General features: G+C 41.2%; 1 protein-coding gene across 3 annotated transcripts in view; it reads left to right on the top strand.

Moving 5' to 3' along the window:
• The window catches only part of GTF2IRD1 (GTF2I repeat domain containing 1), a 130,845-nt gene that overhangs the window by 57,203 nt on the left and 47,164 nt on the right, over nucleotides 1-26,478 (top strand). For all 3 annotated transcript variants that reach the window (XM_063297662.1, XM_063297653.1, XM_063297671.1), the window contains exons 4-12: nucleotides 3,403-3,549; nucleotides 4,862-5,045; nucleotides 7,316-7,626; nucleotides 11,785-11,874; nucleotides 16,552-16,635; nucleotides 18,734-18,917; nucleotides 21,345-21,370; nucleotides 23,158-23,278; nucleotides 25,760-25,797. In XM_063297662.1, coding sequence (XP_063153732.1) covers nucleotides 3,403-3,549; nucleotides 4,862-5,045; nucleotides 7,316-7,626; nucleotides 11,785-11,874; nucleotides 16,552-16,635; nucleotides 18,734-18,917; nucleotides 21,345-21,370; nucleotides 23,158-23,278; nucleotides 25,760-25,797 — 1,185 coding nt within the window. The remainder of the gene's footprint in view (nucleotides 1-3,402; nucleotides 3,550-4,861; nucleotides 5,046-7,315; nucleotides 7,627-11,784; nucleotides 11,875-16,551; nucleotides 16,636-18,733; nucleotides 18,918-21,344; nucleotides 21,371-23,157; nucleotides 23,279-25,759; nucleotides 25,798-26,478) is intronic.

Raw genomic sequence — 26,478 nt, 5'->3', positions numbered from 1 at the left:
CCAAGGTTAACATTAATCAGCCTTGGCATGTTGATTGTTCATTTATTATACCTTAAATAAGATTTATGTCTATAGCTGTATTTTGAATGATACTGTTCTTTGTGTTTTAGACTTTATGCTTTCTAACCTTATTTACTTAAATGGGATATGTAACCAGCTTGGAGCTGGTTTTGATTGCAGCAGCATAGAAACCCTGTAAATAAATGATAGACAGACAGACTATCTCCTTGACTTTTACCTGTTTTGACTAAATGTCTTATCTAAACACTGCCTGGATTTGCACAACATGCTGTGCCATGAAAAGAGAACTGGAGTTAAAACTAACTTAACGTAGCGTGTTATGCAAGGCTTTTAACTGACTTGGTTAAGTGTGTTGTGCAAATAAGCTATCCAGTGTGTGCCATGTCCCTCAATAGTGTTGGATTACAATATCCATTGCTCCCATCCAGCACAGCCTCCAGAACCAGGTTGGGGGAAGTAGGTGGGCCTGTGTCAAATTTACACAAATCACATCATGGCTTTACTCAGTGAATGGACAGAGGCATTCAGTGCAAGCCACTATTATGTCATGTGCACATCTCATCACTTGCTCCCCCTTGTGGCTACTCATGTATATGAGCCCAAGTCTAGAGTGTGTGCAGGAGAGGAGAGGGGAGATTAGGACTATACCCCCTCTGTCATATACCTGCAGCCAGAATTACCACTCTTCCAGCCTAAAAGTCAAAGATCTGAAGTGGAAGCCTGAACCAGTTCTTTGTCCAATTTGGCAGCAACCTCTGAGATCCTAGAGGATACACAGGCAGCCATAGGGAGTGGAAAGCAATAAAAGACAAAACACACACGCTCTTCATTATAAACCAGAAGTTTTGAGTGTGATAGAAGAACTGCAGGCAGGGAAGTCTGCCTGTATGCTTGGGGCTGGCAGGCAGGGCGTCTGCATTTTAATCCCCTTGGTGGAACTGCATGCAAATATTAGTCTTGCTTGGCTGTCAAGGTCAGCATTGGCTGGATTATCTATCTGCTGAGTGTGCTTCAGCTATACCTTTTGTCCATAGTCTTATCCATTTGTGAGTGTTTGGCATTCACAAAGATGTTGGACTTTTTTTCTTGTTGGGACATTCAGTTTTTCTTCTGCTACTTCAGTGTTACAGACTAAAAGAGACTTCTTCCCAGCTTGGCATTCTTCAGAAAGATTGGGCTACAATACCTATCACCTCCAAGTATCTTGTTTACTGGGGATGAAGAGTATTGTCCTCCAGTATGTTTGGAGGACACCTGGTTGGGAAAGCTGATGTAGATCCTGGATGTTGAGTGGTTTCAATCATCTTATCCTGACATTGCTATCATTAGCAGAAGCAATGTTTACCAGTAGTAATGTTATGAAAAAAGCTTATATTTTAAATACCTCTATGGCCTTCATCTGCCTGATATCGTTACTGTTGCTTCTTGTTTATATTCTCTGTTTAATCACATCTGTTCCTTTAGTAGATGTAGATAACTAGAATAGCCTTTGCGTTCTTTGTCCTCATAAATGTTAGCCTTCGGAGTCATTCAGTGAATGTGCTGTCCTGATTGTTTGGAGAGTCTTCTTGTTTGTTGTTAACAATACATAACATAATTAATTAATTAGGTTATTTAACTGATACTTGATTTGGGATGTTACCACATTGTTCCTAGTGGATTTATATTCTTCTGTCTATACTTAACATTACTGTATGTCAGCTAGAATTGTTTGATGAGGCAGCATAGAAATTATGAGTCCTTGAGAAATACAGTGGTAAAGAAATATTAATGATGATTATGTGTCATCATGTCACTGTCAACTCTTAGCAGCCACATAGGTAGATTTTCTTCAGGAGGATCTGTCCCCAACCTGGTCCTTCATGTCTTCCAGAGGCGCAGCAATCACCGCTTAAATCAAGGCCATCTACCTTGCTGCTACTCATTCTGTTGTTCTCTTTCCTTTTACCTTTCCCAGCACTATAGACTTTGCATTAGAGCTAGATCTTTGCATAATTATATAATATGATAATTTCAGCCTGGTAATTTGTGCATTGAATAAGAACTCTAGATTGATTTGTTTTATGATGCATTTGTTTGTTTTCTTGGCTATCCATGATATTCTCGGGAGACTCTATAGATAATGAATGAATAGATAGATAGATAGATAAATTATAGTTTGAGTTGTTAACTAAAACTATGAGAGACGTAATTGGGAATAATACCTGGAATAGTGGTATAATAATAGTTGGTATCTTTCTCCCCTTTAGACTTCAAGACTAGTGGATTAAAAAAAAAGAAGTTGAGAATCCCAGAGAGATGAATCACATGGCTAAGCAAATTTTTATAGTTTTTTTTTTAAATTTAAGTTCCCATATTATTATGAAATAGTAGCTTTTATTTGTAGTTATATTTTTCTCATGCTATTTATTACTGCCTTTTAAGTACTTCTATGTAATTTTAGTGTACTTTTGTGATGTTTAATCTTAGACAAATTCAAAATAATAACAGCAACAGCGATAATAATAGACCATAATGCATTCTACTGTTGATGGCGATTGGTGCTATAACAATGTGATATGAGGCAAGGAAGAAGACATTAATATATTTCAAAAGATGTGTATGTACCGTCTGCATGAATACACCAATATATAGTTCTCTGAACCCAAAAGTGCATTGGTTCCCACGCATTATGAAATTCCTAAGAAGCAGGTTTGGGGCATAAATGAAAGCTCTCTGGGCTTTTCCAGGTTGCTGAGTTGGTGCTCTCTACCCATTCTTGAATCAGTAGAAAATTATATTGGCATGACATATGGAGTCCTTGTTGCCAATCCTTATCCTGTCTCTCTTGCCTCTGTTTGAAGCATCTGCAGTCATCTGCCTTTCTCCAAGGTAATGGATGACAAAACCTATAGATGAGTTGGAAGACCTGAATGGCCTGGTTCCAGACAGATCATCCAAGAGAAGGTCTCCTATGTTGCCTGGTCATGTTTGTATCATGGTTTGGAAAAAGCCCTGAACTACAACTCCCAGTATGTCTTACTATTGGCTCCATTAGCTGAGGCTACTGGACATTATAGTTCAGCAATATCTGAGGAGCCAAAGTTCCCCATGCTTGCTTTAAGGGAAGAACATGGGAGAAAACCAAAATGTAAATTAACTGGTAGGCAGATTCTGAAGAATGAAGTGATGGGGGTGAGATTGCTGATAGGCTTGGTAATGATGTCCAATCTGGGCATCATCCAATCTGATAGGTATGTATCAAATAGGAGAGTCTGTGTTTTGCATATGTCCATCATAAATACAGCTCTGCCCTAAAGCTGAAGAATTGACTAATAATAACAGAGAATCTTCTGATTTGCCACCTTTTCTCTCTATCTCCTGCTACCTCCCTGCCGGCAGGAATCCAGCAGAGCAAAGAGCATGATCTGGATGGCCAGAAGAAGGCAAAAGAATTTGGTCGGACAGTTCCTCGGATCTCCCCAGATCAGGGATCAGATGTTTATCTCCTCAGGAAGATGGTGGAAGAAGTCTTTGATGTGCTTTATAGTAAGGAATAGCCTTGATTTCCATTGTGAATTTGGTTTGCCCAGCAGTTTGGGGAACCTCTTGGACAGTTCCCTACTTGTGTGTCTGGGAGGGTGGAAATTCCAAAGGTTGAATTTGTCAGATGGGAGAACTGGCAAGTCATTAGGCTGGCAAATAGTGGCTCTTTCCTCTTTCCAATAGGAAAGTAATCCATTTAAGGCACTGTGATGACATCTTAACCTTTATTCAAAGAACAAATGAAGAGGCCAAAGTCAAGAGGCTTTATAGAAGGATGGGAAACATCTGAATCTCTGGACGTTGTTGAACTACAAATCCCAGTATCCCTACCATTGGGTACACTTAGCTGGGATAGCTAGAAGTTAATCATGCTGGCTGAGAGTCCTGGGTGTTACTTTTTGTATCCACTTGAAGGCCATAGGTTAGGAAAGCTGGTGTAGAAAGTAAGACAGCTACAGATGTTCCCAATTTGAGATCTCAATGCCTTATATAGCAGCTTTATTATTAATTATTACTATTACTATTACTGCTACTACTGTTATTACAATTACTATTTTTATTGCTAGTATTAATTTCTGTAATTGAGCGGTTTTATGTAGTATGCCAACCATCCAAACATGCTGTATGCTGCCCAGACTCACATTGTTTGAGTTGGGCAGTCTTATAAATCTCATAAATAAATAAATGTTCTTTTCTGGAACAATCCACTTGATAGTTTTTCATTTCCTTTCTCTGTTGCCCACCCTCACTGATTATAAACATTTATCGCTCAATGAGCCTGTTCTGCCCTGTTTTTTGAAGTGAGAGGTATACTTCCTTCTGCAAATCTTCTGCTGTCTCTCTCCTTGTGTATAGACAGTGCCGTTTTTACTGCATACAAGTCCACATTTGGAGGATAAGTCTGGTTAGTGCCATCTTTGGCTGCAGCATGAAGTCTTTATCCACAATTGGCACCTTGACCTAAGTCTTGGTGCAGAGAATATGTGCCTAAATCCAGAGGAATGGAGAGTGTTATAAAGCAGCTTTTCCCAGCTTGGGTGCCCTCCAGATACATGGTCTTCAACTCCCAGAATTCTTAGCAATGGCAGTGCTCACTGGGAGATTTTGGGATTCAAAATTGATACATCTCAGGAGTCCCCTGAGACTGGGGAAGGCTGTTAGAAACAGTAGATGTACTCCCTTTTGTGTAGCGCAGCCCAAATTCTCTTTCTTGGCAACAGCACAGTGTGATAAAGAGACATAACTGAGGGATGCCTTGTGGCCTCATCCCGTTTGGATGTCTTTCAGAATGTATTGTTCTTCCACATTGTCCTAGGTGAGGCCTTGGGGAAGAGCAGTGTGGTTCCATTGCCATATGAGAAGTTCTTGAAAGAGCCTGGCTGGTTAATGGTGGCTGGGCTACCCGATGGACTCACGTTCAGGAAACCCATTGAATATGATGCAAAATCCCTGATGGCCATATTAGAGCATAGCCACAACATGCGTTTCAGGATAAAAAGGTAAGACAGATGTTTTTGTTATTTCTTTGGGATTCCCCTGTGTTTGGTCAGTGCCTTGGAGGTCACTGTTGGTAGTGCTAATCCATGATAGAGGGATAAAAAGTACTGCCTTGTAATGACTGCATTCAGAGGTCACCATCACAGGACCTTCCTCCCCTGATTTGGTGCAATTGTGAGGACAAGATTAGAACTTCCTGCTTCTGTTTTTCTTAACTGCAGTTTAGACATGTTGTCTGAACTCTCCATTCAGATATAGAGTTGACCCACATGTTATATCTGATTTTTTTCTTCAAGCAGCTGAAATGTGATCTGAGGGTGGGGGATGTTTCCATTAGTCTCTTGTCATGATCAAACACTTTCTAGTTTCCATAGATTTAACTGGTACCATGGATCTCCATAAAGAGGAAGAATCTCTTTGATCTTTCTGCTCTGGATCTTGTTCACTTTCAAAGGGTACTTGGGGAATTTCTTTATTGTGGCTGTGCCGGAGGCAAGGGAGTGGGAACCAGTTACGTTTCTTAATATCACATCATAAATCATGATATCCAAGTGCAGCTAGTGGCTCAGTTCACAAGTATTGCTAAGCCATAATACAGTTTTCATATTACTTACCATTATATGCAGTTCAGAACTCTAGTTCAACAAACCCTGGCCTTAGTGCTGTGTGAAAGCAGCCGGTGACTGTGTTCATGGAGCACATTCATGTGAACCCAGAAAACTGGGCTTATTGAGTAAACTTTGGATTTGCCATCTTGGATTTTATATTTATATTTTTATGAAGAATTTTGTTTTTATTGTAATCTGTAGTTACTTTAATTTTATTATAAACCGCCCAGAGTCGCTCTTAGTGAGATGGGCGATGACAAAATATGAATGAATGAATGAATGAATGAATGAATGAATGAATGAATAAAAATAAACAAACTATGATCAATCAAATCAAATCTTTATTATGATCATAGACTAGCATAAAGTAAACTATAGTATGTTGTATGTACACAGCCAGTGAGTCAATAGGAAAAGGATATTTTATGTCAGGGCTGCAAAAATGCTTCTACCTGCTTCCAGGAGTTACCAGAATACAACCAGGTATATACTGACAAAATGTATTGAGTATTCTTGAGTGACTGAGGCCAGCCATTGGCTGACCCTGACTGGGAAGGTATAAGGAATGGAGCTGATGAAGTAGGAATCAGCAGTTCCAGGCTGGAGAGAACCAATATGTCAGCATAGATTAGGTGCCTTTCAAGGCCATCAGCAGAACAGCCAGGTATCCATTGACTTGGAAAGGTGGGAGGAAAAAACCTACAATTTAAACCCTGAAGTATAGACCTATATATAGGCTTTGACCTCTGCATACTACAGTAGGCAAATCTTCTGTCTTCATTCCTGTCAGCAACAGACTAATCTTGCCAAGTCATAGCCATGAGCCTCTGCTGAGAAAAGCAAGTCTGAATAAGGAGTTAAGTATCTGGAGAACTGAGATTTATAGCCATGGCTGATGAAAAGGCTGACAGAAGGACTATAAATACTTCCTATTTAGGATGGAGCTTTGCCTGGTGAGCAACTGGATTGAGATTTCTGGTTCATGGCTCCAGTGTTACTTAGAAGAAGGAAGCTGGGACTATAAAACTTTTTTTCCCTATCTTTTCTCCCTTGCTTCCTTGTTTCTGCTATCCTTCATCATCATCATATTTGCTTATACGTAATATAATTTTTCTGTCATTGACCTCTTGTTTCCTTTCCACCAGACAATAAGGTGAAGAAGTAAATGGGCTGAAAGTTGCAAGTCCAGCCAGTTTCTTTGGTATATCCAGTAAAGTGTCCTTTTCCAAATCATTCTCTTGGCTGGTCATTTATAGTTCCATTTTTGATACCTTCTCTGTCTTGTCGATAAAATTTGTTCCACGTGTCATTCCATTAACATCTTTTAGACATTGTCTAAAAGTACAGACTGTAGGTGAGATAGGTAGTTTGGATGTCTGCTTCTTTAAGAACATAAGAAAAGCCCAGCTAGATCAAACCAAAACTCCACCCCGACCAACATTCTGTTTCCTAGAGTGGCCAAGAAAATGCCTCTCAACAAAGTTCATATGCAGGACAGGAAGGCAGTGCTATCATATGTCTTTAGCAATTGATTGATGTTCAGCAACTTACCTCTGAACTTGGAGCTTGTTTCCAACATTATGATCCTCACTGTTGTATCAAATAGTTCATTCTACCAACTTGGGATAAACATGAAATTACGTGCAGTTTCCTCCTCCTTTTAGGCCACCTGAGGACTCTATCAGGGATCCCAACCCTACTGTGGAGGTGAACTCTTCTGCTCTCATCTCCAAGGGGAACCGAGAGCCGGGCCTTAATAATGTGCGTACTAAACAGGCCAATCAAGACACTCTTCCTGGGATCACCACCAGCAGTTTCCTGTATGGTGTATCGCTGCCCACACAGATTGCCATGGAGATAAAGCAGGAAGGTTCAGCCAGTCGGCATGGGATGAATGCAGTCGGTGAGATGCTGAGGCCTCGTCCATCAGGAGAAGCGAAGGTGCCTTCGCCACAGGAGTTCGGTGACTGCTGTGGTAATGGCCTTCATGTTTGCTGACCCAGGAATGGCTGCCCAAAGCTGGTGGAAAAGCATTGTTGTAGCCTTGGAATGGAATAGGGTGGGAATAGGAAGTGTGTAATGATGGCTTTGATTGGATTACTGATGATGGTTTTGACAGAGCCATCCTTAAGTAGGAAGGAACTATAGTATGGTCACCCAGGTATGATTCCTGGAGGCTGGACATGGTTAAGACTATAGTTGGGCTTTTATATTGTGATACGAGCCAAGGAAGGACAAAGGAGTCAGGGATAGATTTCATCTTCAAGTTCTGGCATCAGGTAAGTAGTATGTTGAGGATGCTTATTTTGGAGCAAGGGCTGAATGCCCCTTGGACTCTAAAGGATGAAGTCTTGACACAGTTTGGAATTATCTTTTTATTTATAAATGTTCTCAGGGTGTTCTTGAAAGAAAACACGTCTTGTTTTCTGTCTCATCAGATATATTGGGTTTTATAAGGGCAACAACTACTGCAGATTTGCCTCCTCACATCAAGGTAACTGACCCAAACATTAATGCTGAGTTGAAAATAGATTTTTTTTCATTCTGAGCTGAAGGAGAGGTGATCAGGAAAATAATGTGCATTTCCAGACGTTATGAAAGAGTAAATCAGGATTTGCGTACTGTAAAGTGCAGTATCTAGGTAATATGCAGCTTACCAGCATCCCTTTTGTGATCTCCTGGAGCCTTTCCAGAGGAGATAGGGCTAAAATTGTGGGGTTTGGGGTAGGTCTGAAAGGACAAAATGAATGCCACGGGCCTTGCCCACACTTAAGGCACCCATTTCAACCTTGAAATTTCTGGAGTACCCTTCCCCAGATGGGCCCTGGACTGTCCTATTTTGGGAAAGTGGCCCTCAGTAATGATGCATGAGCCTGGTGCTGTCCTCAGGTCAATATAGGTTGTACATTCTAACCTTTGTAGCATCACTGTTTCAGTTCCCCCAGTGGTCTCAAATTTGTGTTGCTCTGGGTTTTTGCAGAAAGTTTGGGTTCTAGCAAGAGAAGCAAACCAAGATCCAAACAAGGCATAGGACAGATCCCAACAAGAAAACTTCCAAGCAAAGATCCATTCTAATACAGATAGTTCTCATTTAGTGACCACAACTGGGACTGGCAACTCAGTTGTTAAGCGAAGCAGTTGCTAAGTGAAACCACAACTGTGCTTAAGATCTTACTTCAGCTTTCCTTTGCTTTACAGACCTGAGAAGGTCATAAATGTGAGGATTGGTCATAAAGTTATTTTTTCATCACTGTCATAACTGTGAACAGTTGCTAAACGAGGTGGTTGCTAAATGAGGACTACCTGTAAAGCAAACCCCAAGCAGAATAGGTAACATTCTGGATAAAAACATAAGAACAGCCATGCTGGATTGGGCTAAGCCTCAGCCTAGTCTAGCATATTGTTTCTCACAGTAGCCTACCAGATGTCTCCAAGATCCTAACAAGCAGGAGAGAGATACGTGCTCCTCTCCCACTGTTGCCCACCTTGAAGCACGCTACCCCCAACCTGGAGGTAACATTGAGTCTTCACGAGCAATAGACCTGCCCTCCATGAATTTATCCAATCCCCTTTTAAAGCCATTCAAGTTAGTGATCATCACCGTGTCTTGGGATAATTAATTCCTCAAGTTCCTTATGCATTAGGTGAAAAAGAACTTGCTTTTGCTTTAAATCTCCTTCCAGTTACCTTCATTGAATATGTCCTGGTCCTCCTGTTTTGTGAGAGGCTTCTCCCTGTCCACTTTTTCCATGCCGTGCATGATTTTATGCATTTCAGTCACATTCGCCATTTTTCCAAGGTGGAGTCCCAAATGTGCTACCATCTTCTCATAAGGAAAGTGAGAATCACTTTACATTTACTTAAATTGAATTGCATTTGCCATTTGGTTGACCATTCGCTCAGTTTAAAGAGATCCTTGTAGGCCTCTTCACTATCACTCTGAATAATTTAGTAGTATCTGCAACCTTTGCCAGCTCACTGCTTGCCCCAAAGTCAGGCCATTTATTGAAAAGCGCCAATCCCAACGCAAATCCTTGAGGGATTCCACCACTTCTTACGTGCCTCCATTGAGAAAAGTGCCCATTTAGTCATACACTTTGTTTTCTGTGTTTTAACCACTTAGTGATTCACAAAAAGACAAATCTTCTTATTCTATAACTGCTAAGTTTACTCAAGGGTCTTTGATGGTGACCGTTTTATAATGAGAGTCATGTAGGTGCAAGCGTTATTTCAAGAATAAGGAAAGCTATACTGATTTTTAAATAAAACTGTTGCTTTTAGTAACTAGCCTTCACCAGTGAATGCCATCTCTTAATAGACCCTAGTTTGTTTCAGTGGCCATTAATTTTGCGGAAGGGAAGACCATAATTCTGCTGCTGAAATTTCTGGGCTGGAACCCCCAAATGCAACACAAGGCAATTTTCTTGTTCTGTAGTTTACCTGTGGCAGTGGGGTTATCTTTGGAAAGTCCTGAGCACAGATCTCTTTTCCCATGTTTCCTCCGAGCACACAGCTCCATCTCTAAAATAGGTGGAATCAGACCATGGATGTCACAGCAACAAATACATTTGCACAACTTGCTCACTATGCATAGGATTAACCCTGGTTAAAAATGTATCTATGGGTGTCACATCAGATAGCATGCTAATGTGCAGTTGGTTGTGGTTTGCTGGTCTCTATTCTGCCTCATATCCTAATGAGCTTTGCAGTGGCTGGTGGTGCTGTCCCTATTTTGTGGCAGCACTAAGCCAGCCTTAGCTGATTTTTAAAAAAGCTGAGCGGGGATCAGACCTGGTTAGGACTTGGATGAGAGACCACAGGAAATCCCTGATTCACAGGCTACACTGGGAAATTGAAAAACCATTGTGGAAGAAGGCAGTGGCAAATCACTTCTGTATTGCTGCCAAGCGAACGACACTTATGTCCACATAGTCACCAGGAGTAGAGCACAACTCAACAGAGAAGAAACAGAGTTTTAAAAACACAGATGTATGTTAGATATCAGCAAGACGGAGAGAAGGGAACTAATTCTTCCTCAGACACTTGGTTTTCCAAAAATAATCTTTTTAGGCCCATGGGCCTAAATAGAGGAGATCATCCCCATTTAATTTTTTGGGAAGACTAAGGCTGCTAAAAAGAAATTGTTAATTCACTAGGTAGAACCATGGTAATTTGGGCTGGGAAACCTCTGGTACTAAGCCCATACACACTTCCCAGACCCTTTTCCTGCAGCTATCTCTATCCATAGCACCAAATTTCCATAGTATGGTAGCCTAAATTGGGCAGAGCAATTTTCCTGTTACTTTGAGACATGAAGTGCACAAATACCATAATTTAAAGTAATCTGACACCAGAGCCTTCCCCTGCTCTGTCACCAATTTCAGCTATGTCCTCTGTTTACGTAATGGTTGACCCTCACTGCAGCGAGCCCAGGAAAAAGCCATGGTTTCAGACTGCCTGACCTAAACCATAACCAGGTCTCTAGAACAGTGTTTTCTCAACCTCAGCAACTTTAAAATGTGTGGATTTCAACTCTGGCCAGGGAATTCTGGGAGTTGAAGTCCACACTTCTTAAAGTTGCCAAAGTTGAGAAACACTGCTCTAGAGTAATTTTAAGTCAAACTATGGATAGTCCTCATTTAGCAACCAATCCTCTCATTTATGACCTTCACAGGTCTGTAAAACAGAGGAAAGCTGAATTAAGATCGTAAGTGTAGTCGCAGTTTCATGTAGGGGCTACTTTGCTTAGTGACTAAGTTGCCAGTCCCAATTGTGGTCGCTAAACGAGGACTACCTGTACAATATAGTTGAGTGTATTGCATGGTCACTGTAATGCAGATGCTCCAGAAACTGCTTGAGGATACTATGAACTGATGCTGCATTTTATTTGTAACTGAAGTTGTCACAACTGATCTTTAAATACATACGATCAAGGTGAAGTGCATATAGGTCAGAATGAATACTTTCCAGGTTGTTGGTGAGCTGCAGCATTTACTTTGCTTTTTCTTAATCTGTTCAGCTTCTGCACGGAATGTCTAAGAGTCCTCTTTTCCTCTGCACCTGCTTTTCTGATTTTTTTCTCATCCTCCCTTCCCTCAATCTCATGTTTGTTTGCTTGCTTTTTTGTGTCCAGGACAGAAATCTATCCTCCCTGGTGGTCCACTCATCCAAAATGTCCACTCCTCCAAACGCATCCTTTTCTCCATAGTCCATGACAAATCAGGTAAAGCTACATTCTCTGGTCCTAGAAACTACACCAAAGATTTTACAGGTCAGTGCGAATTCAGATTGTGGAGCTCTTTCATATAGGACATCTACAGCAAAAAAATGCATTAGAAAGGCAACACTAAACAATGGGTGGAAGGTAAATAAACCCATTATTAAAGTGGCCGATCTTAGGCCTGGGACGTTATTATAGCTAAATGGGCTTAAATGACAGGAAGACAAAGTGTGGCTGAATGTTCAAAAAAATTGTAACAATAGGAGCAGGTTGACGATGGAAGCAATCCTCCAGAGACATGGTGTCAGCCTCACTAGGTAAACCAGACTAGGAAACTAGCTACGCAGGAAGGCTAAAACTACTTTCATTGAGATTGGTCATAATAACTGAGTCTGGCAAGTCTGTTTGTGCTGCACCTCCTCCTCCTCCTCCTCATGGTTCAGTGACTTAGGGAGGTGCCTGCCTGGGCCACTTCTGAACGTTATCTTGCTGTTCTGGCCTGAAAAATGCTTCAGGCCCTTTTGCCTAGGCAACAGCTTTCACATATCTTCCTTACTCTTCACAGGTGGTGGGCTCATTTCATTGGCCGGGCTCAAGCAGAGATCGAATAGCCTTCCTGCGCTGAGCATGGGTTGGACTCAGGGGCCTAAATGGCCCCTTCAAACACCCTAAGTCTGTCCTGCAGTGAGATTTGGTTAGTTGGGAGGCAGACATGACCGGAGTGAATTTTAATCTCTTTTTCTTCCCCTTCCAGATCTCTGTGTAAACACTGAAAATGTCCATATATCTTGAGCTTACATAGCTCAGTGTTGTCGGTACTGAGTGTTAGAAAGGGCTCAGGCAAGACTTTGTTCTGAAGGATACCAGAGATTGAACCCAGAGCCTTTTACTTGGAAAGTTTTTGTCTGCCCCTGAGCTGCAATCCTTCTTGCTTACTACCTAACCAAACCATTAGATTGCTGACTCAGTATTATTTATCCCAACTGGTGTTATCTTTCCAGGCAAGGGATCCTAGTCCTATCTGGAGATGCCAGGGATTGAACATGTGCTGTACTGCTGAGCTATAGCGTAATCTGTAATCCATAACCCCACGGGGAGAGGGGAGAAAGAGTGTAATAATAATAATACCATCAGCATTCTCATTAGGTAGTCAGACTGTGGAGTGCTTTGGTTAAGGCTAGAAACCAGGAGGCTGTGAGTTCTAGTCCTGCCTTAGGCATGAAAGCCGGCTGGGTGTCCTTGGGCCAGTCCCTCTCTCTCAGCCCAAGAGCCAATCAGGCGTGGTATGAGAGTTCTAGTCCGGCCTTAGGCCTGAAAGCCGGCTGGGTGACCTTGGGCCAGTCCCTCTCTCTCAGCCCAAGAGCCAATCAGGCATGGTATGAGAGTTCTAGTCCTGCCTTAGGCATGAAAGCCAGCTGGGTGACCTTGGGCCAGTCCCTCTCTCTCAGCCCAAGAGCCAATCAGGCGTGGTATGAGAGTTCTAGTCCGGCCTTAGGCCTGAAAGCCGGCTGGGTGACCTTGGGCCAGTCCCTCTCTCTCAGCCCAAGAGCCAATCAGGCGTGGTATGAGAGTTCTAGTCTGGCCTTAGGCCTGAAAGCCGGCTGGGTGACCTTGGGCCAGTCCCTCTCTCTCAGCCCAACTCACCTCACAGGGTTGTTGTGGGGAAAAGTGGTGGAGGAAGGAGTAGTAGGTATGTTCGCAACTTTGAGTTATTTATAAAAATAATAAAGGTGGGATAGAAAATAAATGAATAAATAATAATAATTTCTAACACCATCAAGCAGTTGTACCTTTTCCCAGGATCATGCAGTTGATACAGCTGCTTTAAAGTGTTGAAGACAAGTGCTCTGTTCTCACTGCCACAAGCTGCTTAGCCCATTTTGGAGATTGATTCAATCTCCCTGCACAGCCCTATTAGGTAAGCGTTACCTTTCCCCCTTCAGTCGAATGGTCTATAATGAGTACCACATGTTTGTGAGTAAGCATAGTAAATCATTAGAAGCAGCCATGTTTGTAATACTCCTTCCTACATAAGCTTGACTCTGTCAGCCATAGATGACATGTTAATAATGTTTTAAGGTGGCTTGCTTTCAACTATAACCCAGTGCTCTGCTGAAAACAACAGGATGGAAACTGTTGAGCTAAGGATAAATTATATCATTTTTGCAGCCTGTTTAGGCATCCAGGGAATTGATTTATGTTCCTCAGAATTGCCTGCTTTAAGTGACAGCAACTCTCCGGAGTTTCTCAGGCCCACATGGAGATGCTGCAAATAAGCTTGGAAGCCTTTTGCAAGTGAATCCTAAGTTGTTCTTCGATGCTGCTTTCCTCTTTTATAGAAAGAGGCTCTCCATTTTATTGACCCCTTTGATGTACATTACCTAGCATGAGACTTCCTTTTCCTCACATCTAATGCAAGACCACTGTTTTGATGGACAGTTTTCCTTGGGTTGGGGATCTGCAGCTGGCCCCCCTGACTATCTTGCAGGTCATAGGTGATATCACTGGAATAGTGGTGAAGTCACAGAAAGGGTGAGGCCAATTCTTTTGCCCCTTTTTTCCTCTGGGAAGCTTTTTAAAGCCAATAATGGAGGCAGTGGCCTCTGGGAGGCAAAGCTTCCCATTTTTACTTTAATCCTACCCCAAAGTCCCCCAGGACTAGCTGAGGTCCTGGTTTCCCTGTGGTCTACCCAGGGCAATATTGTTTGCACTGATTAGCAATGACTTCCCTAGCTTTCAGACCAAAATTCTTCCTACCTCTACACAGAAATAGCAAGGATCAATCTAGGAGGTTCTTTGAATTAACTATGTGTGTTCCGCTAAGCTAATTTCACCATCACATTTAAAACGTGAATATTGTCTGCTCAAAACTGACAGCAGCACTCCAGTATCTTATCCCTTTCTCACTGGCTTCTTTTCATTTTTTTGACATGATCAACACTGTTTTTCATTAGCTTTTATAGCATGTTTTAAAATGATGATATATTTTTAAAATACACAGCTCTATTTTAATTCTTTTCCATAGATGCCAAGTCTAAATGTGGATTATAAATGTTTTTATAACACAAATACATATAGTTGAGCTTGCCAGGACTTTTTAAAAAAAATTTTCATGTGCAGTTTCATTTCTTTTGGAAAAATATGTGCTACCCTTTTTTAAAAAAATATTTTAGGATGGTTTAGAAATGCAACAATAAAAGGCCAGTTCTTTTGCCTTTAAAAAGTAGACAAAAGCACATGAGAAAATAGGTATTCCCTGAAAAGTGGTGGGAAAATTTTTAAAAACTTGACTTTGTAGTCCTTTCTAAGTCACCCAAGGTATTCATTTGAATAAAAAGGCAGGGACTAAAACCAAGTCCATCAGTAAAGAAAGTAGGGCTGCAAAAACATCAGAGTAGCTGCCAGGCAAATCTTATTTGGTAGGGCAAGTAGGTGGGCCTGTGGTAGATTTCAGTGGTGCTGCTGGTTCTCAGGAAGGAGGGAGCACATTCCAAGGAGGTGGAGGAGATAAGAGGAGGCACAGTCCAGGAGGCAATGGTGGGAAAACAAAGAGGTTCAGGATAGTCCCGCCCTAGAGTCTCCCAGGTTATTCCCCCTTAGGTTAGGTAGAGTAGCTTTAGTCTGGCAAGATTCTGTCTATACGGTGTGAGCAAATGAAGAACTGGAGTTTGAATGGACTGACTTCGTTGTTCTTGGGCTGAGCCTGACATGGCCACTGTCAGTCCCACCTTCTGTGGAGGTGTGAGGCCAATCAGAAGAATGTAAAGTCACTTGACTGTGGTATTGCATAAACAGGAATGGGGTAGGCACAGCCCCTGAGATGCATCCACCAAAATTCCCTCAACCCAGTCTGCTGGGAAAGTGATTTTTTCCCCCCCTTATGATGGAGGAGAATCAACTGAACTGAGAAACATTTGGATCAGCGATCAACTACAGATAGGTGGATCTCACACTTCTGACCAAACTTCAAGGTCTCATTACCTTGTACAGGCTCTTTTCCTAGGGCAGGTGGCTTTAATCTTATCTCAGTGTCCATTTTTGCATTGTAGACCTCCCACTTCTTGGGTGTGGCCTGAATAAATTAAAAAAAGAAGTATGGTCCTCTTGCAGAAAATGATGTGTACAGCAGGTGGCAGTATCTGGCTGACCTGGCTGGGCTTTGTTATTATTTGGATGGAAGACCACCAGAAAATCCCAGGGCTGTAGGCTAGCCTGGGAACACTTCCATGCTGCTGATAAGAAAACTACATGGACTTGTTCATGAAGTTACTGGAAATTAAGCTTGACTCGAAGGAGACTTAATCTTTTTATTTATTTTTTATTTTATTTGTTTATTTATTTATCAGATTTGTCACTGCCCATCTCCTCCCACCAGAGGGACTCTGGGTGGTTTTACCCTTGAAACAGTCACCAATGGAGAAATCTTACCTGTATGATTGCAAAAACTAGGACTGCAGACTAAATGTAACTGGATAATTAAGAGCTGCAATTTTGGATGATGGTTGCAGGATCTGCCTTTCTATGTGTTGATTTGGAAACCATATGGTAGTAAGGCTTCTTACCTGGGACAGCCAGTGCTAGAAAAAAGCCACTGGCGATGCGGTGGGAAGACAGACCTTATTTCACAGAGAGCAGATCTCTGCCATTGCAGCACAGAACCTTCTTCTTTTGTTTTCCTAGATAAATGGGACAGTTTTATAAAAGAAACTGAAGATATCAACACCCTGAGGGAATGTGTGCAAATTCTGTTTAACAGCCGATATGGTGAGTGGGTGTGAAATTCCTGTTTATCATCTGTGGTGCTTGTGGCTTGCATATAATTATGAAGCAATTTTAAGGCATGTTTTTTCTTCTCCTGATCCCAAGCTTTTTTTTAAAGGAAACATCTACTCATTGCTGCTACAACAGATAGCTTGTGCTACGTGTCCCTTCCTTAATTCCTTCTTGGCATGGTATTTTTCTGGGCCTGCAGCTTTTAGGGAAGGCGGGGGGGGGGGTTGTCTCCATTCGAAAAGTCAACTTTTATCAATCACTAAATTTAGAACTGGCCTCTCAATGGCAGACCTTCTGGAAACCAAAACAGCAAGGATGTCATATTTGAGGGAAGCAGTTCTATCAGTAACAGTGGCAGAGACCCAATGGCTCTCCAGATGTTGTTAGATTCCCACCCCAGTTCCTGGCCAGTGCTGGGTGGGGCTGATGGGAACTGGTCTTCAACAACAAACAGAAGACCACAGGTCCCCTGTTATATGAATATAACCAGGAGTGCTTGGTCTTCTATAAATACCTTTATGATGATGATAGTTGCCCCTTTGCAAGTACGTCAGCACTTCCTTTCTTGTTTTATCCCCACCCTGTGAAAGTAGCTTGTGGTTGATTGCGTTTTTGAATCTGTAACTTGCCGGTCTTAGGAAAAACACTTTAATTGCTACACTGCCCTTCTGCCAGTAAGATGGCACCATCCATCATAATGATCATCATGGTTACCTTCTAAATTATGTGAATTCTTTTGCGAGTGTTTCTCTATCTCTCACCCCCCTTTTTCTTTTTTTCCTTCCTTCTCTTGCTTTTTTCTCTATCATTTTGACTTTTAAAGGCTTTTGGTGTGTTAAACATTAAAAGATAAACGGGAAGAAATACCTTTGGGATAGCACAATTGATTAATGCTTCTTTGTATTGAAATGCACTGTATACATAGCAATAAAAACATTCATTTTCAATAAAGGCTCAAGTATTGACCATAATACATAGCTTAGTATAATTATGTCCACATTTAAGATTGGGTTGCTCAGGCTAAGAAACTGGGATAGGCTTAGGGTGGGAAGGTGATTTGAATTTGGGATGTTCTGTTATATAACTTGATCTCTGAATGACTATGCCCAAAGTAGGCAATGTTTTTGCAGTTAGAACAAGTTATTTGGTGGGGGAACCAATAACCACAGTATATAGAGCAGTTTTGGAGGTGGGGGGTTAAAATTGGGGAGTGGCTTATCTGACAAGCCAGTGTTGTTTAACATCTAAATTAGCAAGAGAGCCCCCTGCCCCTTCTTAGCAGTCTGCTGGTGAAATTGAACTGCATAATTTCTGGGAGATTGGGGTAGAGGGTGCAAAATAGGCATTCCTTGACCACATGCAGCTTATGGATTCTATGCAAGTACTTTCTGCATGAATGACTCTGCTTTTAAAATTGTTTTTTTAATAGGATTCTGATTTGTTTGGGTTTTTTTTTTAAAACGTTGGATGGTTTTGAAGGGGCCAATGCAACAACAACATCATCACCATCATCATCCTCATGTATTAAATTTATATGCTGCCCGACTCCCAGCGACTCTGGGCAATTGTGATCCCAGCATCTGTGGTCAAAGCCTTTTTGCAAAACTGGGCTCACCTCAATATGGACAGTCAGCTGCCTCTGCAGTTAAAACTATGTATTACCTTGGATGTGTTTGAAGGCAGTCAGTAATTGGCTTTACATAACATATTTAACTTAAATTAACTTGAATTATCACATTTTCTAGGCATATCCAAATCACTGAATCATTAAATTAAGCAGTAGATTTGTACAGTTCATTAAGTCATAAAAAAAACTAACCAAGGTTAAAGCCAAGCAAGTACGGACACTATGTTTTCAACTGAGCTATGCTGAACGCACACAGCCAACATATATCTCAGTTTCAGCCACTGGGGAATATGGACAAGAGGATGTCCAGTTTGTGGGCATTCCAGAGGAACAGAGGTGTCAATTTTGTGACACAGAAGACTGGATTGTAGAGGCCTTTGGTCTAATCCAGTGGGGTTTGTCTTAAGTTCTTAATCTTCTGCCTGTTCTTATATTAAAGATTCTATGTTCTACCATGTTCAGCTGAAGCCTTGGGGCTGGATCACATGGTCCCTGTCCCGTATCGGAAAATCGCCTGTGATCCAGAAGCAGTAGAAATCATTGGAATTCCAGACAAAATCCCCTTCAAGAGGCCCTGTACCTACGGGGTCCCCAAGCTCAAGCGAATCTTGGAAGAAAGGCACAATATCCACTTCGTGATCAAAAGGTACTTGGCTGCTCCAGGAGATGTAAGGGGGTGCTGCAAGGAACTGGGAAGTTTGGGACCTTCCATTCCAATCGGGGGCATCCCTGGATGGGTCAGAAAATTTAAGATGGAGGGTATTACCTGTATAATCAAAATCGTGGCCCTTAAAAAAGAGAAGACTTCAAGGTCAGGATTGCCAACTTTTATAAAAAAAAATTATGTTTAATTATTTTTATTTTTGTAATGTGTAAATTAAAAATAAAATAAATAAAATAAATTACAGTGAAAGTATAAGAAATAGAAAAGATAGAGGTGCAGAACAGAAACAAAAGAAGAAATACAAACATATATAGACATTTAACAAGATGACTTCCGACTTCCTTAACAAAGGGTATATACAAAAAACCTTTCATACAACCCTTGTTTAACTTTATATTATTGCTTCTACTTTTCCCAATTGTCTATAATTATAATTAACCATCAAAGCCATATGTTGCTATTTGACTAAGTTCAGTTTCCTGCAAAAAGTCAGTGAATGGCTTCCAGTCTTTCATAAATTTTATCCATGTTTTTTCTTTTATAATAGCCGTTAGTTTCGCCATTCCCACTAATTCAGAGAGCTTAACTAACCACTCTCAACTGTGGGTAATGCCTGGTCTTTCCAATGTTGGGCCAAAAGCAGTCTCGCAGCCGTTGTCATATAAAAAAGTAAAGTACCATGCACTTTTTCTAGGCATATGTCCATCATCCCCAGTAAGAAAATTTCTGGTCTCAATTGAATGTCCATTTTCAAAATCTTTTGAATAGTTGTGTATATGTCCATTCATCCAACATCCAAGACCACCAAAGGTGGTAAAAAATTCCTTCATGTCTTTTACCTTTCCAGCAGATATTCGATACTCCTTTGTACATTTTAGAAAGTTTATCTGGTATCAAATACCATCTATACATCATCTTATAGAAATTTTCTCTAAGATTATAACATACTGTAAATTTGAGACCCTTTAAGCACATATTTTCCCATTGTTCAGGTTGGATGTTGTATTGAAAAATTTTTGCCCATTCCATTTTACCATACAATCTTTTACTAGTTCCTCTTCTGTTTCCAATGTTAACAATAATTTGTACATTTTAGTTTTAAGGTGATCATCGTTTGAACATAATTCTGTTTCAAATATAGTTTTATGTCTTTCAAATTCATATAGTTTCTTAACAGTTTTAAATCTTTCTGTTAGTTGCATATATAGAAACCAATGGCACCTGAAACCTTGTGCAGTCAAATCTTCTCTAATTTTCAATTTAATGTCCCCTTGATGATATTCCAACAAATCCTAATATCTTATCCAATTATAGTTACCCATCATCTCTTTTCTGTGAAAGGCTTCTTGTGGAGATACCCACAGAGGTAGCCTGGGACATATTCTAGGTTTATATTTATTCCAAATTCTTAGAATGGCATGCTGAATATAGTGATTACTAAAGTCCGCACTGGCCTTCACTTTATTATAGCACAAATAGGCATGCCACCCAAATTTCAAGTCATGACCTTCTAAATTTAATAATCTTATATCCTGTAGTATTAGCAATTCTTTTGCCCAAACTAAACAAAATGCTGCAAAATATAGTTTTAAGTTCGGTAGGGCTAAACCTCCCCTCTCTTTTGCATCACATAAAATTTTATTCTTCACTCTAGGTTTTTTTCTTTGCCAAATAAATTTTGATATCTCCTGCTGCCATTGTTTAAATGGTAAGTCCGTAGTTAGTACTGGGATTGTTTGAAATAAAAATAACATTCTTGGTAAGATATTCATTTTTACCACAGCAGTTCTCCCCAGTAGAGATAAATGTATTTTTTCCCATCTAACAAAATCTTTTTTCACTTCGTTCCATATTTTTACATAATTATTTTGATGCCATCTTGACCTTTTTTGACCCCCTTGCAGACACTTCTGATTCCAGCGGGAGTAAGGCTTTGTAAATGGATCTAGGATTTCTCCAACTTTATTTTCTTAAGACACATTTCAGACTCTAACAGTGCTCAGCCAAAAAGGGAATACAAGTTTTTATTATGGCAGAAAAAGATGCTCAATTTGTTGTCGCACAAATCTATGAATCAGTAGTGAGATTCAGCATCTTTTTATTGTAAACTGCCCAGTGTCCCTTTCCGGGGAGATGGGAGGTGATAAATTTGATAAATAAATAAAATAAATCTTAGTTATCTATGGACTTGACAGATTTTAAGTCATTTTCTACTAATTAATCATAAAGAAGCTCAGCTCTCTTTCCATACAAAAAGAAATAAAAATGGTTATGCCACTCTGGTAAGCTCGTGACATGAACCGCCAACTGTAGGGCAGTTATGCTTATCTCCATATCAATTACAGATGGATGCTTTGAATTGTCTTGTTTCCCTTCTTTGCACCTGAATTATTTCCCCTTCCTTTACAGGATGTTTGATGAAAGAATTTTTACAGGTATGTCAGATGTTTTTCCCACGGATCCTATTAAATAGAATGCAACTAGAAACTTTGAAGCTTTCTCCTCTTCTGAGTGTCAGAAAGATGTACAGATAGAGTGGGAAACTCTTCCTGTGACACTGAAATTTGATTTGCTGGTTAGGCTGAGTCATAGCAAACCTTGGGCTCATAAACTTCCCCTTGTGTTTTCTGGTAGGTTGGCAAATGAAAGATCGGAACCTCTGCTTCTGTCATAATGACGTTGTGCTATCTGAAATGGAACCAGTCTTCCATTAACCTAGTGATTTGCAGATGTGATGGGATTACTGCTCCAAAATTTCCCCAGCCAGCATTGTAGCCACATCACCTTAAGAATTCTGGGACTTGTGATCCCAATAGACATGAAGAGCACTACACTGGAGAAGCCTGTGCTAAACTTGTTAATTGTATCTGTGGTTTGTTGTAAGAAGTCAGCTTTATAACCCCAGGCCTGAATTTGTCTTATTGCACGAAGTAATTAAAAATTGATAGTAAAATTATTCACAGTTTTTCAGGATTGATTGCTTAGTTGAAATGCTCTCCACCCATGCTTGAATTGGAAGAAAACAATATTGAGATGAAAGCTGTCTCTATTGCCAATCCCTATCTTGCCTTTAGTGTCCCTGTTTCCAATCATTACCAGTCACCTGACTTCCCTCCAAGGTAACAGGTGACAGAAAGGAACAGTTTTTACATATCTGGAAGCTGCCCTTGGATGATATCAAAATAAGAAGGAAAATACAACTTTGACACTGGAACAGCTAAGAATGACTTAAGCTTGACTCATTTGTGGACTGGAATGAGTTGGTGGCAACATCATGGGGATACATCAGAAAAGAGATGTAGCCAGACTAGGTTGGTGTTATGATTAGGTATAAAGAGGGAAATCGTCAGTCAGAAATGGATGTGAAAACTTCCAAATTTGACCATGTCACTTTGCCAGCAAGAGAAAGCTAAACGTTGTAAATTAACTCAAAACTTGTTGTGACTCAAAATTGTAACAATATCTGATGATGTTCTGTTAGGAACAAATCACCTCAGTGCAGAACAGGTGAGAGATCCTAACTTGCCTAGTTTCTGGCCCAAATACCAGACATGGTTCTTCTGCTCCACAGAGCAATTCAGTAGGTAAATGGAACTTTCAGAGCCTCCCTTGAGTGTGATGAAGCTTGTCATATCCATTGGAAAGGATTTGGGCCTGAATTTCTCTCCCAAAGGCCTATGGGACAGTTTTTATTACAGCTGTACCTATAATGAAAGCATTTTCCACAAATGGCAGATTGGCAGAGATGAGATTATGCTGTGACATTAGCATTGATTGATTGATTGATTGATTGATTATGTGCCATCAAGTCAATTTTCTCCAGGACAATCTGACTCCAACGTGGTCCTTCAGATCTTCCAGTGATGGACATTGGCTTTAGGAAGTTCTGACAGGGAACATGTTTTTTTCTTTCTCTGGAGGATGGCATTTCCTTGGAATAATCTCCTGGGTCACAGAATTGTAGAATTGGAAGTTACCTTAGTGATCATCCAGTCCAACCCCTTGTTCAGTGCAGCATCCACAACAACATCTCTGATAAATGACCATCCAGTCATTTCCAGTTCTTCATGTTTGCTGATGGATGCCAAAGGGGCAAAACCTTCCAAGGGGGCCGATGCCTTGATATGTCTTTTAGACCATACAGTTCTTCTTTCTTCTGAATTGGGCAATGGCGAAATATCTTCCTTTTTTTTTCCCCGTGCTGCCCAATCCTCACCACCAGGAAGTAAATTTACCAAAGATGCAACCAAGATTGAGCCACCAAGCCCCCCTGGGGAAGTCTCCCCTGAACCACATAGAATGGCATTTCTTGATTTAGCAGGGACCTCTCAAGGTAATCACAGGTAAGCTCACTTTCATTTTCATCGTATGTTTAAATGGTGGAGCATGAAGACAATGGCCTATTGTTGCTGGAATACATAGCAGCTGGTAATACTTCCTCTGAACATGGATATATGGCTATATTTTAGTTAACATAGGTAACAGGTATTTATAAAATTCTTCCATGAATTGGGTTAGATTAGATTTTTAAACCAAATAATCCAGGAGCCATCACCATATTTGGGGGCAAGAGTTCCATGCATTAATTATACTTCGTGTTAAGAAGTATATCAAACCATTGTATGGAAAGTGACTGGGATTCTAATTACTATGTTAAAGGCATGATCTTCAAAGCTAGAAATACTTGTTACTGGACTAAATGTATTCTTTCTTTGTTGTCCTATACCTGTGTTTCTTAGAAGAATCTTTGTAGGTGATACTCTGACACCATCTTGCTTTTTTTCTGTGTTTGGACTATCTGTTTTCCCAGACAGCCACTAGATGGCAGCAGATTAAAAAAAACTCCCTCTTTGCTGCCATCTAATGGTCATCTGGATCTTTGCAGCTTAGATCTGGCAGCCCTGTTCTAGACAAAATCAAGATCAGAATCACGCTGGATGTTCATCAGTATTACTCCATTTTGAATCTCACCTTTCTTCCAGAAAGCTGTTTTGTTGATGCAACAGCCCAGTGACATAGATTAGGTTTAGACAAAGACATGATTCCATAAACCACTGAACAGGGATATTTATATACATTTATTGCCTTGCCAGTTCTATTGATCTCTCATAAAATAAATCAATTTCACATCTCAGCATGCCAGGCATAAAGACAAGATACCCCAGTAATATAGACAAAGCTGAGATTTTCAGTGCTGTTTAGCACAGGAAGCATTCTTCCAGCTTAGAGTACTTTATTCTTTCTGAGAAGGAAGGATTAAAGGGCTGGTATAAATAGGGATGTAATATTCTCCCGTCCTCCAGCCTTGACTTTTATTTGACTGAGAGATTCCAGACCCAGATGATACGTATCTTAGAAGAATACAGAATGCAAAATTGCTTGACTCGTATCAAAACAGTAGCCAGGTACTCATAACACACTGAACCAAACCATAACTCTACTTAGTTTTGGTTGGAGTAACATGTTGTGTTCAGAAATCATTGCACATTTTTGTAAAGCACGATTTGTCAATAGAGTGTGCGCCCACTGTAAAAAACGTCAACAGCATGTTAGGGATAATAAGAAACAGTATTCAAACCAGCGGTGCCTATATCATAATAAGAGCCAATTTGGTGTATATGCAGCCTTCAGATTACAAGCACTCATCAAACGACTGTTCAAAGTTACGACAGCACTGAACAAGCGGTACTTATGACCGATCCTCAAAGTTCAGACTGTCGCAGCATCTCTGCAGTCACATGATCACAATTCGGGCGCTTGGCAACTGGCTTGCGCTTGTGCCTGTCCACAGTCCCTGCCAACCCACCCACAGCCCCCGCTGGCCCACCTGCACTCCATAGCACCGGCCTGTGACACCCACCTGCCCGCCCGTGGCACCCATGCACCCCCCTGCACTCCTTGCCTGGGACTCCCGCCTCTTCCCGCTTAACGACCCTTGCGGTCCTGGGGTTACGACGGCAACCGGTACCGCTGGGATCATTTGATTGAGGATGTTATCTGGGATGTAATACGTTTTGTCTTAGGTTAGCTCAGAAGGACATTATTTTTTGACTGAAGACTTAAGATGGTGGTAACGCAGTTTTCCTCCATGAGGTCCAGAGGCTTTGAGTTGATTCCTCATGCACAGTAGCTGATTACAAGCATCAGCTGGGGTTAGGATTACTGGATGAAGCTTTAGAAGCGAAGGAAAGGAATTTAGCTGCTTTGCTTTCCTTTTAAAAGTGGGGGGCCCATTGCTATCCCAAACAGCTTGGAAGGAGAGCTTTGCACAAATGTTAATCAGAGCAGAACTTCCCTTCGAAGCATTGCACGGCTCCAGTATCTAATCCATGAACTTCCAAAAGTACACAAAACAGTTTTGGTTGGTCTTCCCCCGTCTGGCAACCACTAGATGAGTTGGTATTGCTGTTCCCAGAGTGCCTTTGCCATGATGTCTGAGAATTCTGGGAGCTGTAGTTTCAACAAATGCGGAGGGTGCCACAGTGGGGAACTCTGATTTATATTCTCTGCAGAGAGGATACTGACATGGGTTCTCATGGAAGGAACCTCAGTTTAGTGGTTAATTCATTCCCCTGGTTGTTTAACACTAACGTCGTCACTGGGTGCTGAGAATTGCTGAGAAGTGCGCCTAACAGAGCACAGCAGCAAGAAAATTGCAAGCAGGGAAGTAATCTCAGTTATTTGCAAGAGATTCTTTTAGAATTCTAATTCCAAAGGCTCTGAGCTGGGCAAAGTCCATTCGAAAAACAGATCCAGCGGTGTGTTAGATTAATCTGTAAAGCGCAAAACCAATTAAATACCTTGATCCTGCTTTCATTTGTTAGGTCTGAAAAGTGCCCCATTTCTGGAGACTGTGAGCCAGGTAAGCCACCAGTGGTCACTGCTTTGTTGGAAGCTTCAGGTAATGGCAAAGAAGATAGTCGAGACTGTCTGCATTTGCATATAATATTGAGTTAATTATATATTTGTTGCTGTAGTTTTAATTATTTAATGTAGTGAAATACACACACACACAGAGTATGTATATAATTTATTTTCTATCCTGCCTTTATTATTTTTTATAAATAACTCAAGGTGGGGAACATACCTATTACTCCTTCCTCCTCCTCTTTCCCCACAACAACAACCCTGTGAGGTGAGTTGGGCTGAGAGAGAGGGACTGGCCCAAGGTCACCCAGCCGGCTTTCGTGCCTAAGGCGGGACTAGAACTCTCATACCACGCCTGATTGGCTCTTGGGCTGAGAGAGAGGGACTGGCCCAAGGTCACCCAGCCGGCTTTCAGGCCTAAGGCCGGACTAGAACTCTCATACCATGCCTGATTGGCTCTTGGGCTGAGAGAGAGGGATTGGCCCAAGGTCACCCAGCCGGCTTTCGTGCCTAAGGCGGGACTAGAACTCTCATACCACGCCTGATTGGCTCTTGGGCTGAGAGAGAGGGACTGGCCCAAGGTCCACCCAGCCGGCTTTCATGCCTAAGGCGGGACTAGAACTCTCATACCACGCCTGATTGGCTCTTGGGCTGAGAGAGAGGGACTGGCCCAAGG

Source organism: Candoia aspera, chromosome 1 (assembly GCF_035149785.1).
Source record: "Candoia aspera isolate rCanAsp1 chromosome 1, rCanAsp1.hap2, whole genome shotgun sequence".
Lineage (NCBI taxonomy): Eukaryota > Metazoa > Chordata > Lepidosauria > Squamata > Boidae > Candoia > Candoia aspera.
The sequence above is the reverse complement of the archived record's forward strand: the minus strand, read 5'-3'. Positions and strand labels throughout refer to the sequence as shown.